The sequence below is a fragment of the Rhipicephalus sanguineus genome, chromosome 9, assembly GCF_013339695.2.
Source record: "Rhipicephalus sanguineus isolate Rsan-2018 chromosome 9, BIME_Rsan_1.4, whole genome shotgun sequence".
Taxonomy (NCBI): domain Eukaryota; kingdom Metazoa; phylum Arthropoda; class Arachnida; order Ixodida; family Ixodidae; genus Rhipicephalus; species Rhipicephalus sanguineus.
Window position 1 is genome coordinate 65,723,511 of NC_051184.2, and position 27,115 is coordinate 65,750,625.

Genomic DNA, 27,115 nt, shown 5'->3' on the forward strand with positions numbered 1-27,115 from the left:
CGAAAGCTTCCTCCACGTCACCTGGATTTGAAATGTCTCCGTCATCGGCCCACCTTTGACCAAGCGATAATGCCATGCGATGACGTCACCGTGTGACGTCATAAAATTTGACAATATCTGACGTCATCACGTGATGTCGTTTTGCATCACTCGTATGGACGCCGCCGACGCCACCGATGATCAATTTTCGCGTTTGATATGGCATCTAAAGCTTTCGCCTTAATAAATAAATAAATATGTAAGTGGGAAGCGCGAAATTTAAAGACACTAAACGTGTTTTAAATGTCGCGCGCTTGAAAATTTTGTATGAACTCCGACTGAAGCGTTTTGGCACTCTCTCAGAAGTTCGCGATGAAGTCACTATCACTCAAATAATTTTTCATTGAGCGTCAGTTTACGTTGTCAGTTTTTCGGAAAGGTCCCGAGTGCAGAATTCAACAGAATGTTCCTACCGCTTTGCTAAGATGTCTATGTAATTCAATACAACAAACAAACCAATGAGTTAAAAAAGGATTACATCTTTAGATCCTCATTGTACTTGTTTTACCGACGTTCCAGCGTTAAATAAAGGCGATCCGTCCTTACGATAGCTTGTCGTTCATCTGTAAAAGACGACACGCAAACCGTAGGTGTGCGGCTTATACACGAGTTTAACATCTAGTTTGTGACGTTGATGCTCTATTTTCGAATGGTAAGCTTCGCTAGCGTTATGTGACTGCGCTTCTACGTGGAACCTATTTTCTACCTTACTTCTGTGCATTTGTAACATCGGGGAAAAACTGTCGAGAGATATAAACAGAAAAAAACGAGAGACACGTGCTGCAGTCAAGCGACCGCTCTCTGACCTCTTCAAAGATTAATGCCGCCGCATTGGGAGAGACAAGGCGAATTTCGCGTGCTCAGGAAGCAAGAGAAATAAGTGTACAAGCCGGATTGATTTACGGTCGGCCGCAATTTGTGCCTCTTTCGCTCGCTGGACGGAAGGAAGGAAGGGTCCACCACGCTGGAAATGCTTCGGGCTTGGAGCGGATCGATTTTGTGCTTGACCCGGATGATCAGCTGCGTCTGTTGCCGTGGCAACGAGCCGCCGGAGCCATGTGGTTAGAGCCGGACCAATCGCGGCGTAGCCGCACGCCCCCCTCCTTCCTTCCCGCCTTTGGAAGCCGACAAAAAAATACGCGCCTTCCCGGACACTTCGAACCGTTCATTTTCGCTTAGCGAGCACGCCTACGTGTTGCGTTTCCAACAGAAGTCGTCAGTCGCTTGACTCGCCGCGAAAATGGTCATCCAAGTCGTCGAGAGCAAGGTGAGAGCTCGTCGAAGCTTAGGTGTTCTTGTTGGATCGGCGAAAAAAACACGCCCGACTTGAAGGTTGTTTCTTTTCCGGTACCGATGTCGGTGCGTAGGCCTAAATGCGAGACGTGTGTGCGCGCGGGCTTTTTTCGGTGCACTTCGTGCGCCTTCCTCGGGACTTGAGCTGATTCGAGGTATCTACGATATCGTTGGGCAGGTTGCTCTTCGTGAGATGCGGGGGCCCTGTTTTTGAATACCGTCCGGCCCGTTCTTTTAGTAAACAACCCAACGGATAGCGCCTCGTGTGCAAGGACGGCAAGGGTGTGGGGATGCGGCTTTTCATTCATTCATTCTTGAAAGGGGCGCGTTTTTCTCCGAACTTGCTGCACGACCGCGCCTTTCTCGTTTTCGCGCATTTTTCTTTTTTCCGGCGCAGGTTGATTCGATAGTAACGTTGAAGCAGAGGGTTCGCCCAGTTGGCGCTGTGAGGAGCGAATCGAGCGAAATGAAAACAGAGGAAGAAAAGATAACGCTAGCCTCGCCAGCTGCACTCGCCCCCCCCTTTTTACCCGCCGGCGTTTTTTTTTTTTTTCTTTTTCCTATTCTAATCGCTGTTGACGCCCTTCTGTCGCTTTATTCGCGGATGTGGCGAACATCGACGGTGCGCCGGCGTTCCGTTCAAAACGTGTTTTCTTCCGACGTCTACCTCGCTAGTGTGCAGTTGCGAAGCGCTTGCGCTTGTGTGCTTTCCGCGCCCGGCGTGAGGGGCGTTTGATTGCGGATATGCAAATCTAACGAAATGGCTCGCAAAAATGAGGTTTCGTTGAGTGGTTTCACGCGTTCAGCGCGCCTGGCGTGACGATTTGAAAGGTCGCCGACAGATTGAATGAATTGAAGCTAAGATACCACACAGCGTTATCACCCCCCTCTCGCACGGTCGTGTGCACAACATCGCGTCGCTTTTAGTGGCGATTACCCTATCTTTAGTGACCCCCTCGTGTTTGCACTACGTCCCGACACTATTCCTAAAGTGCTTCCTCTGAAACTGTGTGTTTGAGGCATCCATTCAGTGCGCGGACTTTTCGACGACTCGGGTACTTACCACTCGCTTTAGGTGCGTGCGTGACCCCGGCAGACCTTCCCACCTCTGCCAGGCCACAGACAAGCCTTCGTTGAGGGCTAGCCATTGCTTCCTGTGAACCGCCCCGAGCTGGCGGACGTGGGTTCGATTCCCGCCACGGCGGCTGCATTTCGATGGTGGCGATACGCAAAAAAAATAACCCGCGTGAACAAGGCCTCCGTATGGGAGCCGAAACGTCTCTTATTTTAACGTTCTTGCATTTTGGTGGAGCCTTTCATTTACCTTTGACCATGAGCATACCCGACCAGACAACTTTTCGTTGAACCCTTGATTTCAACAGTGTACTTCGATGTAAGTACACGTTGAAGAACACCAGACGCTCAAGAAAAAAGTCCACTCACTACGTGTGCTTTTTATTTATTTATTTATTTATTTATTTATTTATTTATTTATTTATTTATTTACAAATACTGCAGTCCCGTTACGGGATTTTCGCAGGATGGGGATAAAAGTTTATAATATCACTTGCAGGGCAAACAATAATACAATAAAAATATAACAAGTAAGTACTGGTACAAAGACAATACAGATATCATGAAATATACACCTTAAGTACGACTGCAACAACAAATGCAACAGTAACAGAAGCAAGAAAAATACATAAGTTACACAATATGAGTTATGCGATATGAGACAAAACAAATTCAGGGACGGCTGCAACACCGCATCATTGGACAGTTGATTCCATTCAGCTACGACTGTATTTATTTATTTATTTTACTTTATTTTATTTTTAAGGCAATTGCATTCAGCCTTTCTATAAACCATGCGGCGCACCATTGGCATCACTCTAATTTAAGGTGTAACAGGGAGACTTCTTGAACGACAGAAGCGGGAAGACACTGACAAGGCAATAAATACTTGTCAGCGTTGTTTCCTTTCTCAACAAGTGTTTTTTGTGCGTGCTGCGCACTGCTTGTCCTTGCATGTGTGTTCTGCAGCTGTTAAAGAAGGCTCACTTTTTACACCGTGAATTATGTAGGACGAGCTAGCCCAAATATCTGCATGTTTGTAATCTAGGTGTACAGTTTAATATGCTGGCTAGACAGACTTGTTGTTACGAAGACAGCCTTATGCAAACAGCGTAGGAAGACGTGTTTGGGAAAGCACTACAAAGGAAGCACATAAAACTCAACATGCACACAAATGAATCTACGGCTGACGCAAGCCGCCTACTATTTCTGTAGCGTTTGTTGCGGATCTCTAAAGAACACCGACACCGCTCTGTCTGCATTTATAATCCCTTTTGTACTAGTGCCATTGTGCTTCAAGACCTGTTGTAATTGGAACTCTAACCAACCAGCCCCACTCACAATCTATTCTTGTAACATTTATTTTGCATATTCGTGTGAAGCGGCAGCCCTACAGCACATGTGCTGATGTTCGCGCATCCGTCTAGAGCATTGGTGAATTGTGAAGCAGAGTTCTTGTGGCACTGCTGTCGAAGCTTCAGTGCATTTGTGGGCTGAATGGAAAGTATTAAAAACTCTTAATGGGGACCACTAAATGGGAAGGGCCATTAAAGAGTTAGCATGCACATAAGATTTCCAGGTTTGCAAACGTGTTACACATTGAAGGCTTGCAAGAGCCGCTATCTGCCACTCTTGGACAGATCGGACGTTCGCCTTGTTGGCATGTGGAGAATAGCGACAACTTATCAGTGCAAGTCCCTACTAAGCATTTAGCTTTTTTTTTTTTTTGACTTTGTTTCCCTAGGGACCCCTCGCCATTTTCTCCTCGCTTTTGTTACAGATAGGAGGGAAAATTGTTTCAGGTGACGCTAGAAACACTCTCGCCTGTGTAGTGTGGAGAATCTGTTGTAGGTGGCTTCTATGGCTTTGTCCTTACTTAACATACGGGAACACACGGATGGGCGGTTATACGAGCATGAATACTGGCTTGCGTTTTGTGTGGCATTGTAATGAGCGATCTTCAGGCATCTAGGCATTTAGCGGTTTTACGTCCGGGTAATAAGGGCTTCTTGTGTCGGTGCTGCTATTTTACAGCGAAAGCCGTTGTGAGATCGCAACAGCCATTTTTCGTGCCACAGATGTCCGCCACCGCCGACATCCATAACCACTATCATGCAAAATGAGGAAAAACGAAACAAGAAAAAATATCCAGAACTGGATGGGATTTGAACCCAGGCCATCTGCGCGGCAGTTGAGTATTCTACGACAGAGCAACGCCAGTGCTTGAAACTCCTTTGCAAAAAGACCCTACACAGGCGCCATGTCGGGTAGGGAACCGTGTTAACGTATATAATACAGTGTGGTAGAAGATTAAAATAGCAACCAGGCATCACACAATGAGAATTGCGCGACAAGTGTGTGTGGTTTGAAGCTTCCCACCCACTACAAAGTGCTCATTCATAACTTATCAGCCACAGCATCAACAAAGTACGCACAATGCCTTAGACGTTTAGCAGGTACCTCACTTCTCCGCATAATGGCGAATAATCAGTGGCATAGCGGGCGCTTCCCTGCTTCACAAACATTGACTTATGGCGTAGTGGATACCCTGCAACGTTTCTTTTTTTATCGCAGCTGTATATACATGTATTTTTGGTCATTTTTCTTTCATTCTTTTTTCTTTTAAGCTTTGCGAAGTTATACCGTTAATGTGTAATGGCTAAATTATTCATGTTTAAACCCTTTCCTTCAGCGAATGAATTAATTCTTTAAGCGAGGCACCGACCGATTCATGTCCTATCCCTCGATGTGGGTTGCACCAAGTGTCTGAGGGACAACAAGTGTAATTGTATTATTTGCTCAAAGGGAGTTTACAACCGGCTCTAGAAAGGATGCTCTTCAAGCTTTCGCTGTGGCTGTGCTGCTTGTTTCGCACAGGCCTGGTATTCTTAAATGTTGTGGCAGGGCATTGTTAATTGTCTAGGCTTGTTTGCACCTGTATATATCTGAAAAGATCCCAGGAACCCATTGAATGCATTTAGCGGAAACTCTCTTGCACTGTGCACATGCATACTCATAGCTTTCTCCTTTCGCTTAAAGGGGGCTCTTCGACACAAACTGAGCATGTGTTTTTCGCCACTGCTTCTGGTACTGTGGAATGCGGCGCTATTGTAGCACCAGTAGGGACGTCAAAAACATAGTACAGTAGAACCCCGCTGATACGTTTTTGAAGGGACCGTAGGAAATAAACGTAAGAGACGGGAAACGTAAGAGCCGAAAAACGGGAAAAACGGCAAAATATTTAGTGGTACAGAATTTTATTTCAATTCTTACGAGCAGCACGAAAATTGGCGCGCTCAGCCGCGATCTAGTCGATGGATAGAAACGCGGAGCTTAGGACGGCCTCATCCACAGAAATGTAATCAACGTATGTAATTTTTTTAACACCAACAGCTGTAGGTATGAAAGAACTAAGCACACGCAATCACGACCGGCGCGGCGAGTCCGACCGCGAACCGCACGCACGACCATGCGAGCTCCAACCAGCTCGAACTCCTCCCGCTCTCCGGCAAATAACGATGATGATGAGTCTACGCCAACGCGATGGCAGAAGTGAATGCCAATCTCGAAGGCCTTGCTTTCGCAGGCAATTACGTCATACACGCCATGTTTGTGCAATACAAATCTCAAAGGCTATGCTTTTGTCAATAGTAAGTGCCAATCTCGAAGGCCTTGCTTTCGCGAGCAGTTACGTCATAGACGCCATCTTTGCAATTTGAATCTCGAAGGCCATGCATTTGTTTGCATCAATTGAAAGATTCTGTTGCTTGCGCCTCTCATGAGGCTAATATTACGGTCAAACGAGGCCAAGCTGCGTGAAAATGCACCATGGCGGCTCTCTATGGTAGTCACTCGGTCGGCTCCGAGTGCACTTCGCGACGTATCATGCGGGAACGGTCAGACAGTTACGACGTAACAGCGGGGTTCCCAATACATTGTATCCTATGGGAGCTATGCCGGGACCGGCGGAAAACGACGTAACAGCCGGGAAAACGCAGCAGTGAGGAACGTAACAGCGGGGTTCTACTGTATTTATAATTTGGTTCAGGTGGCAAAAACCACCATCTGTTCAGACTACAGCAAAATACAATGGCAATTTCGGCAGCAGTGTTTGGTACTCGTGACAGTGATGTCAGTGGCTGCGGATTCAAATTGGCCCGACACGCGAAGTCGCACGTAACATTTGTATGGTACCAGCTAGGCCTCGCTATAGTGCACTGATAAATACACAAAACATTATCAGATACAAGAGGATTTCTGTTTGTAACACGACACTAGGTGCACTGTGCAGTGGTTTGCAAAGGCCACCACGAGGAGAGACTTCCGGTACAGTTCTCACGGATCAAAGTGGGACATCAAAGCTTTTATTATAAGCAGTGGTATGAACAATTGCTCGAGGTAACCACGTCGTGATGCTATGAATCTGGACGCTAAGGGTAATGTTGGATCTGATATAAGCGTTTGAGTCAAAATGATGCAGATATGACACAAACTGAAGACTTTGGAAGAGAAGGTATGGGTATCGCTTAGGCCTAAATTTTTGCGCTTCAGTCCGTGAGTACTGTACACCTTTAAGAGGTACGCGCTTATAGGAAGCAGCCAGGGACATCATCGGGAGAGGGCAATGCGAAAGGACTTATAATCTTATCACCTGCTCGTGTATTTGACCTTGAAGACTAGCAGCTTTGGTTCCCATGCGCCAACTTATTTTGTTCTCTCAGTATTCAATACTACTCGCACTCCAGTGATACAGAAGGCAGTTGAAAACAATGCTGCAGGTCCTCTTTAATACCAGTGTCACACAGGCGTTTTGGAAGGCCTTCCAACCGATAGTCTATTGACCCAACGGTCAAGCATGATCTGCTACACGGGGGTTTCGAAGGCCATCAAGTCATAGTCTATAGAGTCAATGGAGCATACTACAACTCTATCAAAACTTCGATGGCCATTGAGCGACGGAAGGGGAAATAGAACGAACGTGCCCTCTAGTTCACCGTGTGCTCGTCCTCACGATTAAGAAAAGAAAAATTTGACCACTATGTTTTGAAAGCAGTATATGTGAGCTTGATAAAATATTTAATAAAGCATTTTGCTACTTGAAATGTGCGAATTGCACATACTCTCGACAACAGCAACGTGCTTGTGCCGTGCTCTCTCTCCACAGTTTCGCTGCGCAAGAACTTAAAAACAAAATGTGTAATCACAGCTACGAATAAACTATTTATTGAAATGTTTAAACAAAAACAACAGATATATTTGTGATTTTGAGTGGATTTATTTTACTTAACTTTCCTTGACATGAATACGAAAATAAAGATCCGCAGCGCCACACCATTTTTGCGAGTGTAAGGACCGAGTGGTAGTTCGTCACGTTTGCGAGTGCGTGGCTCAACGGAACAGGCGACAAGAGAATACGCACGAATGAGTTTCAATCAACATTTATGGGGACAGGGATTCTAGGGACCATCACGGAGAACAAGCACGGAGATAAACACACATAAATTAATCTGAAGGTCTTAACCGCGGAATGTCCGTTCAAGGTAGCAAGAAAACGAAGTCTCACGACTCGTAGACAACGTTGCCTTGACGAGGGTCAGTCCACTTGCGGCGACGAGTCTCGTCGAAGGCGAGCCCAAGCACAGGTGACACGTCGCAAGACAAGGCCTCCGGAAGGCCTCCCGTTTGATCACGGCCTTGCGCCGTCCCAGGTGGCGACGGTGTTCAGGAACTCGTGACGCTGGTCCGGCACATCCTCGCTGAGCACGGCCACGACAACTTCTCGGACAGCGCCTTGGTCCGGCGTGTCCTTCGGCTAGCTTCCCTCAGCCCTCTGCACGTTCCACACGCGCCTCTCTTCTTTCTCGTCTTCTTTTCTCTTGTGCCGCCGCCGCGCGTGCCACCTGCCCCTGGCTCGCCTTCATGTCGCCGTCGTCTTCATTCTCACAAGTCCACACAAACATTTCAAAATTCCACCAAAAGTTCACAAACATAAATTCCTTCCACAAATTCCCTCCATTCACTACAGCGAGAAACGCCTGAACCGCTCAACGGCCATTCAAGACTGCTGTGTAGCAGCACGACAACTTCATTGAGTCAACGGAGTTGTGCCGTTTCGATGGCAGTCGACTGGATGGCCTTTCAAAAGTGCCTGCACGACACAGGTATAAGACATATACCAAGGTCCAGACTGTTTCATTGTCATCAGTGTTGCAGAAGATGCTGCAGTGTTGCACATGGAAACGAACATGCATTACTGTAAAAGACGAGAAAAAGCATTTGTGTAATTTGCACACAATGTGCTTTTGTGGGTGAGCATTCTGTCCTGCAGCCTGCATCATAGTATTGTTTTCGTTTACTGGCATGTAACTTACGGGCAGCTCCCACGCATTGCAAACAGGTGTATGCATGGAAAATTTACACGGATTAAATTGGTGCATTGTCAGTCTGTAATAAAAGGAATTTTCCTCTGATCATGCAAAGCAAGCTGTGTGCTTAAAGGGACACTAACGTGAATCAATAAATTTGTTTAGACTGATAATTTATACTCTGAAAATTCTAGGATTAATAATTTCATCGTTCATTAATAGATGAGAAAATTAATGTCAGTAGTTTCACATTTAAACCTTCCGCTGAAATCTGTGATGGTGACATCAGGGATTTCAGTGGGGTTTTTTTTCGTATTTTCGCTACATTGGCTCAACGGCATTTCCTGAAACTTAGTAGGGTACGTCTGTGACTCCCTCAGAAGACAATGTGCTTCATTTTTACCGATTAGGTACCACGTAGGCCTTGGTACACGCTGTCAAAATCTAACACCGTGGCGACTAGTCTTGCAGCAAGCATGGTGTTTTTGGTATTAATGAAAGAGTAACTTCATAGAACGAGAAATGTTTTTAGGGGTGAAGCTCCTTATAGCATCACCTGGTCGGTCGTCGCTCCATGCGGCGTGCCCCCGCCATCGCGTCTCCCGTGTCATTCAATAGATGGCGCTGTCCCATGGAGATGCATGCAAACTGCAGTTGGGTGATATACTAGATGGCGCTGTCCCATAGAGATGTGTGCAATATGTGTGCAAAAAAAAGAAAAAAAAAAGCAGCGGCACCCTGCATGCTAGATGGCGTGCAGTAATCAAAGCGGCGTATTGCTTTGATTACTGCTGGGCAAAACCACTGAACATTTCACGGTGTAACCATGATTGCATCAGGAGCTTCGCCCAAGCTCATCATTCACCCGTGGATATGCTGTAATTTTTTCTCTGTAGTCTTTTTTTTAAGCTCCCAAAGGAGTCTGCAGGGAACAGAAGATTCACAGTTAGGACACACAGAGCACTGTTCTTTCTTTCTTTTTTTTTTTTTTTTTTTTGCACTGATCGTTAAGTGCTCATTCTTTACAACTCGGCCACCTTTCTACCTTTCTGCACCACGACAGCTCCCCCTTCAGGAAAACTGCCTCAGATTTCTTTCAGCCTTACGCCTTCACTTTGCGCATTGCAGGAGGACTTTGAGAAGAAGCTCGAGGAGGCCGGCGACAAGCTGGTGGTGGTGGACTTCTATGCCACGTGGTGCGGGCCGTGCAAGATGATCGAGCCTTTCCTAAAGGTCTGTCGCCTTGCTGCCAAGTTTTCTTGGCAATTTTGTGCTTATGGGACGTTCGTTGCTGGTGTTGACATGAAAGTGAGATAGCGATGTGCCATAGGCACCATTTTGTCGCAGCGCTTGGATCGAATTGCCTTTATTTGCAGTCGGGAAATAAATAGTCCGTAGTGCATGTTGTCAGCGAGCTCTACCCTGCCTCACTCCTATTTAGGTGCTACGGAAACTGATTAGCCGTCTAGCCCACGCCCACACCCTGGTGCCCGGCAGACTTCGAAGACACACCGGTGCAGTAGTGCAGAACATAAGACACAGTAATAACGGAACAAACAGAATGTTTATTGGGCTTTCTCAAAACATTGACGTTTTCATTTACTTTTCATAATACCTCTAGAGGCCCGCCGAAGGGGCACTGCTTAGGGGAACAGACACATGAAGCAAATTGATGTTTGTTGACACAATGTAAGACAGGATTACACAAAATAACAAGATCGAGCTAAATACACACACACACACACACACAAAAACAAAATACATTGAGCAAATGAGAATTGGAGGGGTGACATGCAAAATTTACTAAGAACACAAATTTAGAGCAGTAACAAATACACTGCACAAGGAAAATAAGTGAAACAAAGTATTGATTGGAAATTACACAGTTTTTCAATGGACAAATAAATATGTATAAGCCTGTGCAGTGGGTATGTAAATTGTTAAAACACGATTGCAACAGGAAAAATACTTATTAGACATAGGGATAAAAATTTCAAAGTTTTCAAATTTCAAAAATTTTTTCAAAAATTTCAAAAAATTTCAAGATCTTTTTACTACTATGCCGTCCATCATAGTCTGTGCATCGCGTATTGGTGCACCATGTCGCATTCAGCCAATCCTGGCATTGCATTGAGGTCTTGTTAGAATGTTTGATTGCACTTAATGGCACGAGTAACAATCCCACTGACGGTAGTCATCCCACTTTTAAAAAAAATTTTCTTAACCATACCTGTTCACTCACCCCTGTAAAGGGCCGAAAGAAGTTTCGCGTATTATGAAAAGAGGAATGCTAATGGTTACTTTTGAAGTTCATCTACGAGCTTATCATGATGTCACTGATTCATGCGTGGTACTCACTGCTGTTACTGCGTAAATGTGCCCGACGTCTCTTTGCTTTTGTTCCTGCAGCAACAATCGGACATCCTCAGCGATGTGGTCATCTTCCTCAAGGTAGATGTCGACGAGAATGAGGTGAGGCTGTTCTTGCAGTGCGAGATGTTTGTTGCTTTTCAATCTCGTTCTGGCAGTTTCGTCACGTAACAGGTGACTTTGGACGGTAAAAATTGTCAGTAAGCAGGTACACGGTGGGGAAGAGGTCGCAGTTCTGCAGTTTATCAATTGCCCAAATCCAAGAACTAAGTGTAACGGGAAAATCTGAGCTTGAATGTGCAGGTTTGGTTCCCGGCCGCGGCTGTGGCATTTTGAGGAGGGTGAAATGCAATACCATCGCAGTACTTAAAGTTAGGTGCACGTTAAGTTACCTAAGGTGGTAGAAATTAATCGGGGCACCCCTGCCATGGCGCAGCTTTTAATCACGTTGTGGTGCTGGCATGAAGAAAACTTTTTGCGAAAGAAAATGGATGAAACCTCATAGCAGTTTTCTATGGTGTTGAACTTGCTGTTTTTGTCAATGTTTTCGTGGTCGTAACTGTAGCAGTACAGCATGAATAAACCCATCATGCACTCTAGTAAGGTACATTACAGAATGGAAATACAGTAAGAGCTCGTTAATTCGGATTTCACGGGACCGGAAAAAATGTCCGAATTAACCGAATGCCGAATTAACGAATAAACGGGAAAAACAACATTAAAATCAAGTTGTAGAAGCATACCTTTATTTGCTGAAGTATTTTGTAATGGTCGTCTGCGTTTTCGCGCAGATTCCGGCTGACATTACAGTTTTTCTTAACTCTTCCAAACGGCCAACAGCACGCAAACTGTTGCAAGTGCTCAGGCAAACTTCCTCTAATATCAAAAGCGCCTCCGAGACTTCCCGTGAGGTGCGACGATGAGGTCACGACATCATTAATAATTTCTTGATCGGGCAGGAGACCAGTCGTGGCGACACAATCATCAATCGCGATGTAGTCCTGAAGGGTCATATTTCTGGGAAGGACAGCATCGAAGGTCGGACAGTCATTGTCGGTGGACTCGGCTGATAACTCGTCGATGCCATCGTCAGCTACTGCCGCATGCTCGGGCCTCACATGTAAACACGGTCACAATGGGGAAAAATAAGAGAACTCCACAAGAAGAGACGGTGCCGACACAACACAAGGGAAAATGGCGTCGGAGGCGCATTGGAGTGAAGAAAGAAGACTCCGACGTTCGGTGACGCTGCGATCGCCCCCACTAGTTGATGGCGATGTCACTCAGGTTTTGGTTTCGCTCCAGTGGTGCCAGCGATGCTTTACCACACTTTTGTGTAGCGGCAGCCGTCAGCATTTGTCCGAATTAAGCGGTGCGGAGCCCAATTCTGACGAATTAACGAAGGTTTGGTCCCATAGATTACCTAACATGCACTTTAGCCGGGACCAATAGAGCCGTCCGAATTATCCGAATTTCTGAATTAACGGGTGTCGAATTAACGAGCTTTTACTGTACTATTCCATAGTAACCCCCGTCCTATTGATAATTTTAGTCGTGGGTAACATCGCTTGCAGAAATAAATTAGTTTGAAAAGCAACTGAAGTTCTTGCAGAGTATGCTCAGCTCTGCCAGTCGAAGATGGCCTAAATTGATGGCAAACTCAAAACAAGCATGTGCAATGAGTTTGTCCTAAATTTACTCAACTGTTGCTTCACAGTAGTTCATAAGTTTTTCGAAGGTGGCTGAATATCTGGCAAACGTTGGGAGGCTGAAAAAGAGGTTGTAGCAGTCGAAAACACTACGTTGAGGCAGAAACAAAGTTCCATAACTGCACCGTTGCTGCAGTTTAGTTCAGCGTGAAATTCAGCCATGCACTTGGCATGCCCTTTGTAAAATTGCCGCTTTCTGTATGGGCCCTTGCATCAGGAGTGAACGTCAATAACTAGCAGCTGAAGTAGTTCGCATATTTTTAAATGACTTAAATTGGAGCCTCTAGGAGATTGCAGAAAAAATCTTAATTAAAACTTTTTGATTCTATTTTTCACTCAAAAACTGGCATTGATCAGAAACAGTGTACCTAGTATACTGAAACCTTATGTATCAGGATGGCGTGATCACTTCTATAAAGTACAGGAAATGTTTCGCGATACAGAATTCTTCAGATTTTTTTCTCCTAAGAACGATATATGCGTGGAATAGATTGCCATCTTCTGTGGTTAATGAAGTATCAAGTGATACGTTTTATTCCTTGTTAAATTAGTGTAGTACAGTTAAAACTCAAGTTAACAAAGTGGTGGGGACACTCGAATTACTTTGTTAAATCGGGAATTTCATAAAAACCGAGGAAGGAGTTTTTTGGTTCTTCGAAATCTTAAATTGTGACGCAGCGGCACCCAAAAGCTCCCATGGCATTTCTGTTGGCAACCCATGCCTGCACATCTAAATGGCCCACGAGGGCTGCCCTGACATAAGGGACACCATGTCCGGGCAGTGCAGGCCAGGTAGATGGTCACGTGGAGTTATGACCGCCTACTGACACGCGGTGACGCGTAGAATGAATTCAGTGACTAAGTGAGCCGGTCGAGAGAGAGAAAGATGGGAGGCGATGATCAGTGGTATCTGTCGCATAAACCATGAAATAACCAAAGCAACCACTGCTGCCTCTAGCACCGTCCAGAACGTAAGAGCGCTACCGGCCGCCAAGTCCATTGCATCGATGTTTGCAGCATTTTGTCTTGGGGTTGCACTGGTGTAGCTTGGGTTGGAGTAAGTGCTGGTGTGGCTTGAGGGGGGCCAGTGCCCCTTTTGCACCCCCCTGCCAATGCCCATGGTCCACTGTCTCGTGCGTTGGCGTGATGTGCAGCCTCGTCAAAGCAAAGCTAGGGCCGTAACTATGGCACCTAGATGTCTTAACACAATAGCTTAGAGTGCACACTCAAAGAAAAACCAGTCTCGGTCGAAGCTAGAAGGAAATCGCCGCTTTTTGACTGTGACTTTAGGAAAAGCTTCATTAAATCGTGTCTGGTGGCGGAATTAGTTTGTCAGTTCGGGTTGATGATGACACTGAACCCTATGGGTATTTGCTGGGGAGTGTAAATTTTTTCGTTACATCAAGAACTTCATAAAATCAGGTTTCGTGAGATCGAGCTTTAACTGTATTACTGCTTGTCTTTCTTTTCATTCATTATTGTGCCTGCTTTTCATTCTGTATTGTTTTTATGTGATGAATAAATCTGCTTATATTATGTTCATCACCCACACTGTACTTCTAATGTCACTGTGGGTATTGCATAAATACAGTACTCTCAGTAAGCAGAAATCTCCTAAACAGAACTGCTGCTTAACTGGAACTGCATCCAATATGTTTGGTTTCGTACTTGGATTCTGCATCCCTGTTTGTTTCTGAGTAAATGGAATTCCTGTTAAACAGAACACATTTTCCTGGTCCCTTCAGGTTCTGTTTAATCAGTCTACTATAAATAAATTCTGTAAACATAAGCTCAAGCTCTGTCTCAACATATCGGTAAGGTCGAAGATTTTTCCCGGCACAGTGTCAGCTCTATGCGTTTTTTCACTCCCCCTAATCTCGAAAAGCTTTTATGCAAGATGCGGTTTATCTAAACATCTCTAGTGCAAAGGTAGCCAGAAAAAGTCACATTCAGAATGTTATCATGCTTTGGGTGCGCAGCTGCGACATCTGCGAAAGGTGAAAACAGAATTCTGCTACCACTGCAGTGTCAGATTAGTGACGTCTTCAAACGTAGGCTTGGCACACACACCGTTGTTGTGCCTAGTTTTACAGGCTTGTGAAATCTCTTGAACTTGTCACTCTCGGCTGTTGCCGTTTGGCCTCATAATAGTATACAAGGTTAGAAAATGGCACCTAACCTTTACCAAACTTCACAGTGCATCTCGCATTGTTTGGGCCTCCTCTTTGCACCTTTCATCCTACCATGCGCAGGGCGCCTAGGCAACAGTATTTTGTACTACTTTCTTAACAGCAGAAGCTGAGGTGCTGAACTCGCTTCGAGTCAAATGCACAAACAGCAGGTGCAACGAAGCAGTGTACGAATAGGTGACAGTCGTGGCAACATCGACAGCAGCATATTTTTGTATACCGTAATTAGTACTCGAATCTAGGCGGACCCCCTAGAGTCTGAAGCCCGAAAAAAATGAAAAAAAGCTTACCTCGAATGTAGGCCGGGTAAAATTCACAAAGAGAAAACATTTATTTAAAATATGAAGATGAAACGGAGCAGTTGGTTCATCATCAAGATGCCGCGCTCATTCCGAGTCGTCGTCGCTGATCTCTTTGTCGCTGTCCTCAAACAGTGCACAATCCTCGGTGCCATCAAGCGCATTTGATATGCCGCACTTCTTGAAAGAGCGCACGATCAAAGTTCCTGGGATATCGTCCCACGCTGCAGCCACCCAGCCTGCCAACTGAGACAGTGATGCCCGCTTGATGCGGCACGTCGGCGTCAGCCAGTGGTCCTCGGTGCTTAACTAGTCCGTGTATAATCCCCGCAGGTGATCCTTGAACAGCTTGTACGTTGGAGGACGACTCCGCGGCTAGCACAACTTTCCTTTTATACGCCGCACTATAATGACTACGCTCGTTTGGCGCCATTGAGCTACGCCACACACAGCCCACTCGAAGCGAGACTCGAACTGACGAACAGCTCGCCTCAACACTTGCCACAAAGATAAAAATGGTGGCCTCGCGTGCGTACTTAAGCCAGGTGTTGGCTTGGCTACTAACGGCTACAGTACTGTCTAGGTGGCGCTAGTTTTGCAACACTTTTCTCAATGAAAAATGGCGCGTTTTTCAAAATCCTCGAATCTAAGCCGAGCCCCCACTTTGGCACATCATTCTTTCGAAAAAAGCATCGGCTTAGATTCGAATAAATACGGTAGTTCCACTGGCTGTTTCTGTGTTCGGCTAAGCAATTTTTTGCTTGTGTAATGCTTGCTTAAAGTAAGAGTAAATTATAGGGTAGCATGTTATCATTGCAATGTCTACATACGGCATACTGTCATTAATCGGAACCTGAAAGGACCAGAAAAATGTGTTCCATTTAACAGGAGTTCCGTTTACTGAGAGATGAACAGGGGTGCCGAATTCAAGTACGAAACCAATCGTATCAGTCAGTTGTTCCATTTTAGCAGTTCCGTTTAAGAGATTTTCGTTTACTGAGAGTCTACTGTAGTTGTAATGTGACCACAAATGCGCTGCTCTGCATTCAATGTACCATTGTAAAACTCGGACATAAAGAAAGCAGTAGATTCAGAAACGACTTACATTTGTGCAGCCTTTTCACGGCAGTTTCCAGCTTCTGCTTTGTAAAATAGCCATTTAGCAGTGGCTTCTTTTGTGGGATAACCTGCCCTGTGTTACCGAAGCTCCCAGCAACTGGTTCAGGTGATGGCAGGTCAAATGCAAGTGACGAAGGGGCTCCCATAGTGTATGCACAAGTGCCTGAATTTCCTCCAATAATTTTGTAAGAAATTTTGTGGTGTGGGGCACCTGCCTCGACGTCAATGGTGTAGCGCTGTCATGCTCAAAGCTGCACGTTTATTGCCAGCCGCAGCAGTCACATTTTGGCAAGATCTAAACACAACGCTAGTGTAATATACGTTATCGGCTCGTCCCACGTGGGATTAATTAATCTGGAGCACTCGCCGCGCTGTCTTAGATCATAATTTTGGTGCCTGAAATGTCACTCTTATTTCTTGTAAATGAAGCCTACATCTCGTGCGTTTGGTCCTGTTTTTTCAGGAGATTGCATCAGAGTACGAGATCTCGTGCATGCCAACTTTCCTGTTCATCAAGAGGAAGGAAAAGGTGAGAGAGGAGACATTGCAAACTAGCTTGTTTTTGATTGTGCACGCATATTAACAAAAGTGAATTCAAGGATAGTTGTAGCTTAATGGTTAAAGGACCACATGCACACTAATGTGGCACTTTTCGCAACTTGATGTCTCAGTATCGTCTCAACATTGGCTCACACTATCAGTGTTTGGGTAACTTTGCGTCAGTGTGCAATTTTGTAAATTTCTCACCACAACGCAATTGGATCGATGCAATTGGGCAGGAACGTGAGTTTGGTTCGAGTGCCTTGAAGAAGATAACTAAAAGCGCACGTGAAACATACGAAAAAAAGGCACATATACACGCCTTTTTTCGTCTGTTTTCCGTATGTTTTTAGTTGTCTACCAGATGGATTACCAATGTGCCCAAACTGCCGCATTGGTGAGTGCCTTAACCCCTTTAGGTGGACGTGGGGCCAAAAACACAATTTCCGAAAAAAAAATATGCAATTTCAAACTTGAGTTGTTCTGATGGATGGTTCGTTAGAGAACATGCTCACCAAGTTTGGTTGCAATCTTTACAACAGAAAAGAATTTAAAAATTTTTTTACAAGAGGGTGGCGCAAATCTGCCGGGGAGAGCAGCTCTGAAACTCCCCTTTCAAGACGTGGCTGCAAAGCACGCAAGAAGCCAAATGCGGAATGAATGCCCATGTTAAATTGTTTGTTTTTCATGCTTTTTTGTCACAATAGACCTTCTGTCGAGAGTGTATCAGAGGGCAAAAAAAAATTAAAAAGGCACATTTTGAGCCATGCGTAGACAGCACAGTCGCTGGAAAACGAACTGAAGCTCAAATTGGCGGAAATGTATCACGTGACCATCCGCTGCTGCTTTCACACCAATTCTGAGTTACTTCTGCTGTTTTTGTGTGCCACTCGCCTTTAGACACTACATTTTGCTGTTTTAGTATATTTTGCATTTCTATGTTCGTGTGTTCAGTTACATCTGTAATAATCAGTATTTCACCTATGTATATTTATATCTTTTTTTGTACATGCTGTATTGCCCCCCTTACACAATGCCCCATGAGGGCGCTGTAAGGTACTCATAAATAAATAAATATATTCGTTTTCCTTGGAGTTCATTGCGATCAGCGTGTGGTTCGTTTTGTGACCAACACTTGTTCTGAGCAGCATTCACAGCTTGAAAGCTGTGAAATATTGAAGATGATCGCATGAAATTGTCAGAACAGTGTCATGTTGATAAGGAAGGCCGTATTTATGAAGGTCACTTCGATCAATTTCTTTTTTTTTTACCATCCAAAGAAATAGCACGTTGTAAAATCTTTACTCATTTTTCCCAGTTCTCATTTTTGGGGGGAACGAGCCTTTTGGGAAAACTATCTTTTCCAAACTGCTTCGCCAAAAGCTGCTTACTAGGTTGTTTCTAGACTGCAATTTTGTCAGGAACAAGATAAGGTACTTGACTGCATCCCTAATTAGTTCCAAACACAAAAAAAATTCCCTAGTCTTGCATGCAGTGACAAGGAAAAAAAATAATCTTCGCTTTTAGAGCGATGGCATTTTTACAGAAACATCATAAAATATACATGACTGGCCTCATCCTGCACTACAAGCCTTCTAGAGGACTTAAAATGATAACTCGTGCATTTTTCATTATTTTTGAAATTATAGTTTTCCTGAGTTAGCATACATGATTGATCATTGTAAGAGCTGTAGGCTTTTCTTGTGTTCATGCTAGGGTGCTGATGATTGGAATACTATGTCACAATATCAAGATGATGAGCCATCCCTGAAATTTTCATCAAAATTAGCGCAGCAGTTCAAAAGTTGTCATTTAGCCCTGCATCACCCTTTATGGGGGTACAGTGCTCTTAAAAATTATTTTTTGTTTTATGACAGATTTCGATTTATCTGCATATTTGAAATCTGCACACAAGCATACATAAACTCGGGGAGTTCATGTATGCTTGTGTGCAGATTTCAAATATGCAGATATTTTTCTAGTATAATGTGTATTTTTTAAAATGCAAAATATTGCATGTGCCCATTTGGGAGTAAGATTTTTTCTAAACTAAGAGAGTTGCGAACTAAACGTATCACAGTAATCTGGAATCAGAACTGTGTGCAGTGCAACAGAAATGGATGTTCTAAACTCATTTCAACAAAAGTTGTATGTCGAACATTCAATTTCCAACTGGGATTTCACTCGGGAATGTTCAGTATGCTGTAACTTATGTTCCAGTGCTCGAGGGGTGACAGGCCCGTGCTTCGCTGTGCTAAGCTTTGCGTGACTTCGTGCAAACTTCCCGCATTTTTTTAAATGCGAAGCATTTCTTAGCGAACCTCAGGCACTTTGGCCGTTTCTATCTACGTATCTATCTATCTATCTATCTATCTATCTATCTATCTATCTATCTATCTATCTATCTATCTATCTATAGATGCATCCATCCATCCATCCATCCATCCATCCGCCTACGTCCTGGTGCTCTCCTGGTCGTCTCGATAACTTATAATATACCAGAGTTGGCATAGCAGGGAATCAGTGTATCACGAACACGATTCACTGGTCATGGCATGAATAACACAAAATACCTGTCCCGCACATCATGAAACCCTTCGTCTCAGTCACGTGTGGCACATACCCGTAAACCAGAGTTAATTTTATGCGGTTATGTGCCACAGGTGATACAGTCTCAACCAATACAGTAACCGCAAACACACACTTTGACACACAAGGAAGGTGATAATAATAATAATTGTTGCAGTTTTATTTCTGAAAACCACGATTTGATATGAAAGACGCCGTAGCGAAGGGCTCCGGAAATTTTGACCAGCGGATATTCTTAACGTGTACCGAGGTCGCACAGAACACGGCCATCAAGCATTTTGCCGACATCGAAATGCGACCGCCGCGGCCGGGATTGAACCCGCGACCTTCGGATCAGTAGCCGAGCACTTTAACTGCTACACCACCGCGGCGGACGCAAGGAAAGTGAGGAAACTGAATAAAAAACAACCCTGTAAGACGCTCAATTATCATTCACTTGTCCACGTGGTCCGCAACGTGGATCACGTGGATTACAGAAGAACCTGTGTCAATGCTTCCTACAATAAATCTGCTGAGAGAACCAGGCCTCTCATCATTACCGATGACTTCAACATTGATTTATCAAGACCCAACAACACCGCGTCTTTATACTGCGTGAAAGACGGATTGGATGCGGAGAGGGCGTCAAAAGACCTCGCTGTCACGTCCACGACAGGAGGCATCATAGATCATTTCGTGGTGACAGGCACCCAGGATTTTCCACTAGCTGCACTGTACCTCGCACTTCACTACACTTACACTCCTCATAGTCGCGATCACGAACGGATCCGATTAACAAGTCTGGTCCAGCTGCTGGTGCTCTACTGATCACGGTGGTGATGAGCTTGCTCAAGAATTGTCAATAACCCCTTCTACACATACACACGGGTTCGTGAAACGTCTGTGCGTTCTCCGTCATGACGGACACATATAAGCACAACTAACTGTTACTGCAACGTACCGTAATTACTCTAATCTAGGCCGACCCCGATTCTAAGCCGACCCCCCTAAAGTCCGAAGCCCGAAAAAAAAAAAAACTTACCTCGAATGTAGGCTGGGTAAAATTCACAAAGAGAAAACCTTCATTGAAAATATGAAGATGAAACGAAACAGTTGGTTCATCATCAAGATGCCGCGCTCATTCCGAGTCGTCGTCGCACCTTCACTTCCTTGTCCCCTTTTTCTGAGACTGTGATCAAAATACACCGGTGTTTGGTCCGCGTTGCCGATTTGGCCTAGCAGATACGCTCTCGCTTCTCTCTTCCGAAGCACGAAACGCTGGAACTCCAGCAACTTCTCTTCATAGTCAGCCGGCAACTTTTGGGTGATTGAGGTGCGACGACGTAGGCTGAAGCCAAAGCGCTTCATGAATTTCTGCAGCCAGCCTCGGCTGGCTTTGAAGTCTGCCGCCGAAACACCTTGGTCCCTTGAAAGCGCCGTCGCCTGGAGCACTTCCGTTGTCACTGGAAGGGCAGCTGCTCGCTGCGTCCGAACGAAGTCGGCCAATGCCGTCTCCATCAGGGGCGTAGCCAGGCGGGGGGTGGGGGGTTCAACACCCCCCCCCCCCCCCCGAAAATTTTTAGTTTTGCTTGCGTATATACACACGCGCGCATACAAACGCATGTACGAACATACGTAAAGTATGGTTGAACCCCCCCCCCCCCCCCCCCCCCCCCCCCCCGCGAAAAAAATTTCCGGCTACGCCCCTAGTCTCCATTTCAGGGTGACGGCCTTTCTGTGGACCGGTAAAAGCCATCCTCGTTGCAGCGCACGTGAAGAGCTTCTCCCGTTGGCCCCTCCAGCGACGAACATTCTTTTCGTCCACTCCAAAGTCCCGCCCGGCTTGAACGTTGGAGGACGACTCCGCGGCTAGCACAACTTTCCTTTTATACGCCGCACTATAATGACTACGCTCGTTTGGCACCATTGAGCTACGCGACACACAGCCCACTCGAAGCGAGACTCGAACTGACGAATGGCTCACCTCAACACTCGCCACAAAGATAAAAGTGGCGGCCTCACGTGCGTACTTAAGCCAGGTGATGGCTCGGCTACTAACGGCTACAATACTGTCTAGGTGGTGCTAGTTTTGCAACACTTTTCTCGATGAAAAATGGTGTGTTTTTCAAAATCCTCGAATCTAAGCCGAGCCCCTACTTTGGCACATCGTTTTTTCGAAAAAACCATCGGCTTAGATTCGAATAAATACGGTACGTGCTGTGCGCCTGGGCGTGCCACTCGGATGTGTATATATCTAGGAAAACTTTCCTGAATGAAGCTTAGTTGCGAGTAACGCCTGTCCTGCGCATCTGTGTTCCTTCTTTGTCTTGTTCGGAATCGCGCTATCCAGTATTGAAGAATATAAACACTATATATCAACTTACCGCGCCTGGTGTTGGTAGCACCCATGTTGCTGTCGGCATCGTTACGCAACTGTAAACAACTAGTTATATAGTACATTTTCGACTCTTCGACATATGAGTGTACGTATAGCACTTCCATATTTCTCTAGCGTCATTCCGTAAGGTTTCGCTCAGTGTGAAAAATTACGCCACAGTCACCATCCCGCGCATGCTTCACATAACATCGATTCCCACGGTACGTGGGATCTGCCAAAATTTTTTTTTTTTTTGCCAAGAAACTGGTTGTACTTCAGATTTCTTCTTTGAGTTCGTAAAATGTCTACATGTTAGGTGTGGGGGCATGCTTGGATGGTAAACGAGTACTGCCAAATGAAGCAGTGGTGCACTTAAGTGTACAAAAAGCTCAATAATTCGAACTCGAAGGGGGCTCTAAAATTGTTTGAATTAAGCAGAGTTTGAACTAGAGGGACGGCGCTAGAATGAATGGACATCATGCCGTATTGCGCAAAGCAGAACCCGAAGAAGCCACCTCTCGAATCGTTATCACTAATTAGGTGCTGCTACACGTTTGTGGCAGGTGATTTCGTAAATTAAGTTCCTGGAGCTCTCACAGCGGACAGAATTAATTGATCAGTCAGTGATATGCCAGGAACAAGCACAGACATACATTCACATGAGCAGTGAGCCTTAATGTTGAAATATGACGCTTCTTATGCTCTAAAACACTTCTATTTACATGACACAATTAACGCAATCCAAATTAAAAGTAATCAGTAATTTGTATGTGCTTGCGTTTCTTCCATCGAGACTCCATGGGCATTGTTTGCAACTTGCCCAAGAGCTCCAGCGCAGCGTCTGAATTCTCATCGACTGAGAAATGCTGCTGTTTCATTGTTTCGCACCTCTAGTAGATTCGGTTAGGTTTGGTTTTGCAACACATTGTGGTCACTTTGGGGCAACTTCTGTGAGGAGCAATGAAAACCAGGGGCTTCCAGTTTGAATTAACCATTGGGGATACGACGCGTTCAAATTATTGGGAGTTTTCCCCCATAAAAATATGCCGGGCTGTGCCGGGACCAGGGCATTAGTTCTAATTAACTGTAAGTTTGAATTAACAGGGTTCAAATTGACGAGCTTTTACTGTTAAAGACGATAGTCTTTCTTCGGATACTTGAACGCAGAAATTTTGGTCTGTCTGTATGTCACATGATTCAGCCACCCGGGCAAAATTCAAGCACTTGCTGAACGCCCAGCCATCTTGAACTGGTTGCTGCGTTCATACTTGTGAACATTGTCAATCGAAAAGCAAATGTTACGCACATAAATACCTAAGTATTACCGTATTTACTCTAATCTAAGCCGATGGTTTTTTTTTTTTTTTTTTTTCGAGAAAAGGATGTGCGAAAGTGGGAGAGGGGTCGGCTTAGATTCGAGTACAATGAATGGGTTTTTTTCTTTTCTGGCCTTGAGAATGGAATGGGTTTTTTTTCTTTTCTGGCCTTGAGAATTTCGGGGGTCAGCTTAGAATTGGGGCTGGCCTAGATTCGAGTAAATACGGTAGCTGGTGTGTTCCTTTACTTTTCTAATACAGAGATACATAATTCTAAAGTGTTTCTCAGGCTGTGCTAAAAATGGGACGCTATGCACGAAAAATCTCTCTGCCGACGATATGGTGCTGCCACCTGGCAGTGGCCCTGGTTTCTGCACAAGCTCATGTTTCCCGACGCCACTGCCAGATGGTGTCCACATCTCACGCAGCGCCTTCTCTATTTTATCAATGCCAGCCAGATGCGGCCGATTCAACATAGAGGAGGTGCTGTCTGAGGCAAGGCAAAACATAAATGGCCGTTCGACGAAATACAAGACATTCTACAAGACATGCCCAGACAACGCAGGGAGAACAGCATCACGGGTGGCCGCAGATGAGGCCAGGACTCGTATCTACCTTTTCTTTCATGTGCATTCTGAATGTAAGGTGTCAATAGCTACTTAAAATTGCACGTGACAAAAATTTGAACGCTAGCTTATTGCAACGGCGCTCCTTATGCCGTTGGTACCCCCTTTTGATCATGTGTAACTGACATTTCCATTGCTTCTTTTTTCCTTCAAGGTCGATGAAATATCCGGGGCGAACCAAGAGATGATCAAGGAGATGTTGGCAAAGCACAAGTAAACGAGGCACTCAGCACAACCAGCCCGTGTGAAGGGAAGAGGGGGAAAAGCCCGGTTTCACAAGCGTTATCTAAACTGCCTTCTTTTTCGCTTGGCTCGACGGACGGCTTTCTTCTCGTTTCATACTCCAGCCCTTCACATTTATACCTGTACTGCCTGCACAGTTTAAAAGGAAGGTCCAGTCAAAACTCGTAGCATACAGCCAGATATATATGCCGCGTTGTTACACTAATGCAACGCCCGAGCTTTCACATGCACACGCAGTATGCACATGCGCTTGCCTCTGCTACCGTCCACATCAGTGAAGTTGCCTTTATCGCGCTTTCAGCAACGCCTCTCGATGGTGCAGCACCAATCCTATTATTCGCTGCTGTTTGTTAGCATGTAACAGTGATGTGGAAGTGTCTTTTTGTTACTTAACACTACTGCATTCTTTGTGGCCCGTTTGGAAAGAGCCAGTTATGGATTATTCGCTCATCGCTATACATAAGCCAATTGTGAATCGTTTCTTTAAACTCTTCAACTCCGTTCAACACCAAATGGGCATCCTCGCTTCATTTCAACTACCTGAATGGGCATACATTAATACAGTTGCGTTCTGAAGCGTTCGAATGCCAGTTCGAAACAAGAGGTTGTCGTTCGGTTGTTCTTTAGGTTTGCTCACTGCGAAGCTTTTTTTGTAAAGCTAGGGTTAGCGGTTCTTGCAAGCTCGGCGTACGACGGGTAGTTCTTGTAGGTTTTGCAGCCACATAATCGTCGCAGTTCTGCACACGCTTTGCAAATGAAGCGGCCTTCATCTTGCTGTGTATTTACACTAGACAGGAGCAAGAGTTTTAAGCTCGGGTAAAGCGTTGCGCTGATGCAGGCCGCTTTGTAAGGACCAAGTCGTTGCTTGGCTACTTTCAGTTGTCTTTTCAGGTAGCGTTCCATTTTTGGACCAGTTTTAATGTTTCGGCGTACAAACCGCTATGCACTGACAGCGCACTATAGCTTGCAATGCCTGAAGTATTATTCGCTTGTAGGGCGACTGCATTATGGAGCTGTCACTTGAATTGTTTTTTCCTGTTGTTCACAGTATTCGAAGTAGTTGTCAATCAGTTTCCCGTGATGCACTTCGTGGATTTCATTGTTTTTTGACAAGAAGCTCCCTGGTGCTGCGATTTGACTGGTTCGATTGCAGAGCATTTTTTCCTTTTTGCCATATTTTATGTGGCTGGGCTGTGATGTGTGTTGGCATTGATTTAATTTTGTACTGTTAATAAAAAAGGCCGTTTTTTGCGCTTGAAGCTGTGCTTTCTTCTCTATTCAATTGCAAGTTCTTCTGCTCACCAAGAAGTTCTGTTTAAAGTTGTGCCTGAAGTTCCGGATCTATAGTTGCTTCCCAAGAGCATACGCAATGGTGCTATTGTCGGATGCAAGAATGAAAGAAGGGCCAAAAGATTGGCTGCTTCATCTGCAGGCCTGGTTTGAAAATTGCAGTAGAATGTTGCAACAGGACCCCAGTAAAAAAAGGGGGGGGGGATTCAGTATTTTATAATCAGCCATTTGTAACGGCAGCACAAAATTAGCCTGAACATTACTTTTATTAAGTTGGAACTGAAAGCCAACAATCTAATAAAATGGTGTTCAGCTTGCTAACAAAGATTGACACTACATTTTTTGAACCATTGCAGCTGTTGATTGCAATTATTTTTATGTAAAACTCTGTGTATTGGAATAACTATTTACCTGTCCAGGGTGGTTTCAGAAACAGTTAGTCTTGTGATTATTATAAGTTATAGTTGGACACATAGCAGTTTAACTGCAATACGTAAATTTTTCCTGTACAGATTTTGTTGTGTAATGTGATACTGGCAAACAGGACACTGAAAAGTGGAGAGGCAGCAACAACGCCAGACTTAAATGTTTTCGCTACACTTCCAAGGTTTTCTTGTTTATTTATTGTGGTGCCCCCCTTATTTAGTGCCTTCCATTCTTTTAGGGTTCCTGAATAACAATATGCTTGCTATCAGTATACTTGTGATTCAACAAGTTTTGAAAGCAATTGCTGCAGTGTATCGCAGTTACGTGTAATTAGCATTTTCGGTGGGGTGCTTAGGTCTTTTCAAGCACTTGGACATTTTGCAGGTTCCGTGTCGCCGCATACATCGAAGCCCGCAAGGTATCAAGGTTGTGACAGCTAGGAGACATGAGTGTTGTGCAACCACCTGTGCCTGTGTACAGTACTCGCGTATTCAAATGTGACATGAAAATTTTTAGTATAACGACTTGCATGCGCAATTGCTCGAGATAACCACGTCATGTCGCCGCAAGTCTGGTCTCTAAAGATAATGTTGGCTCTGATCTACGCGTTCAAGTTGAGATTATGCCGATATGACCCTAACTGAAGACTGTAGAAACAAAACACCTGCATTACTTAGCCCTAAATTGTCCTATTTCAAACCGTGAGTACTGTACATCTTCTTTGCTTTCAACGGGGACAGTGTAGGGATCGACAGTGGTCTCAAAACAGTGGTGACAATTCTGCGGCATGGCATGGGACAGTCTTAATGCACCTCAGCAGCTCGGGGTCACATGACTGAGTAGAAAACGCCTTGTATGATGTCATACCACTGGCCATAAAATTTGAATGAAAGTCAAGGATATTTATTATTGCTGGGGGTTTTACCTGCCAAAGCGACGACCCGATTATGAGGCGCGTCATAGGGGAAGGCTCTGGAAATTTCCACCATCTTGGTTATTTAACGTGTACCTAAATCTGCCTCTAGAATTTCTCCTCCGTCGAAATGCAACCACCATGGCCGGGATCGAAACCGCAACCTTTGGGTCCAAAAGTGAAGGTTCTTCCTCGTGTTGCATATGTATTGCTGTCTTGCCAATGTTTTATCTATACTGCCCCTCCGGATCCTCCGGTGTTTGTACTGAGAGGAGAGGTACTGTGTATATATGTGAGCTGCAGTTTGAAAACTGCACATACTGCTAGAAATAAATTTTAGCAGCTTTGGCGGTGGTTGC

At 44.9% G+C, this 27,115-nt stretch overlaps 1 protein-coding gene across 1 annotated transcript; it reads left to right on the forward strand.

Moving 5' to 3' along the window:
* The first annotated feature begins 1,141 nt into the window (after positions 1–1,141).
* LOC119405268 (thioredoxin) lies at positions 1,142–25,386 on the forward strand. Its single transcript, XM_037672080.2, has 5 exons — positions 1,142–1,306; positions 9,900–10,004; positions 11,181–11,243; positions 16,921–16,986; positions 24,039–25,386. The coding sequence occupies exons 1-5, from the start codon at positions 1,280–1,282 to the stop codon at positions 24,099–24,101; spliced, it is 324 nt and encodes a 107-aa protein (XP_037528008.1). The 5' UTR covers positions 1,142–1,279; the 3' UTR covers positions 24,102–25,386.
* The last annotated feature ends 1,729 nt before the right edge of the window (positions 25,387–27,115 follow it).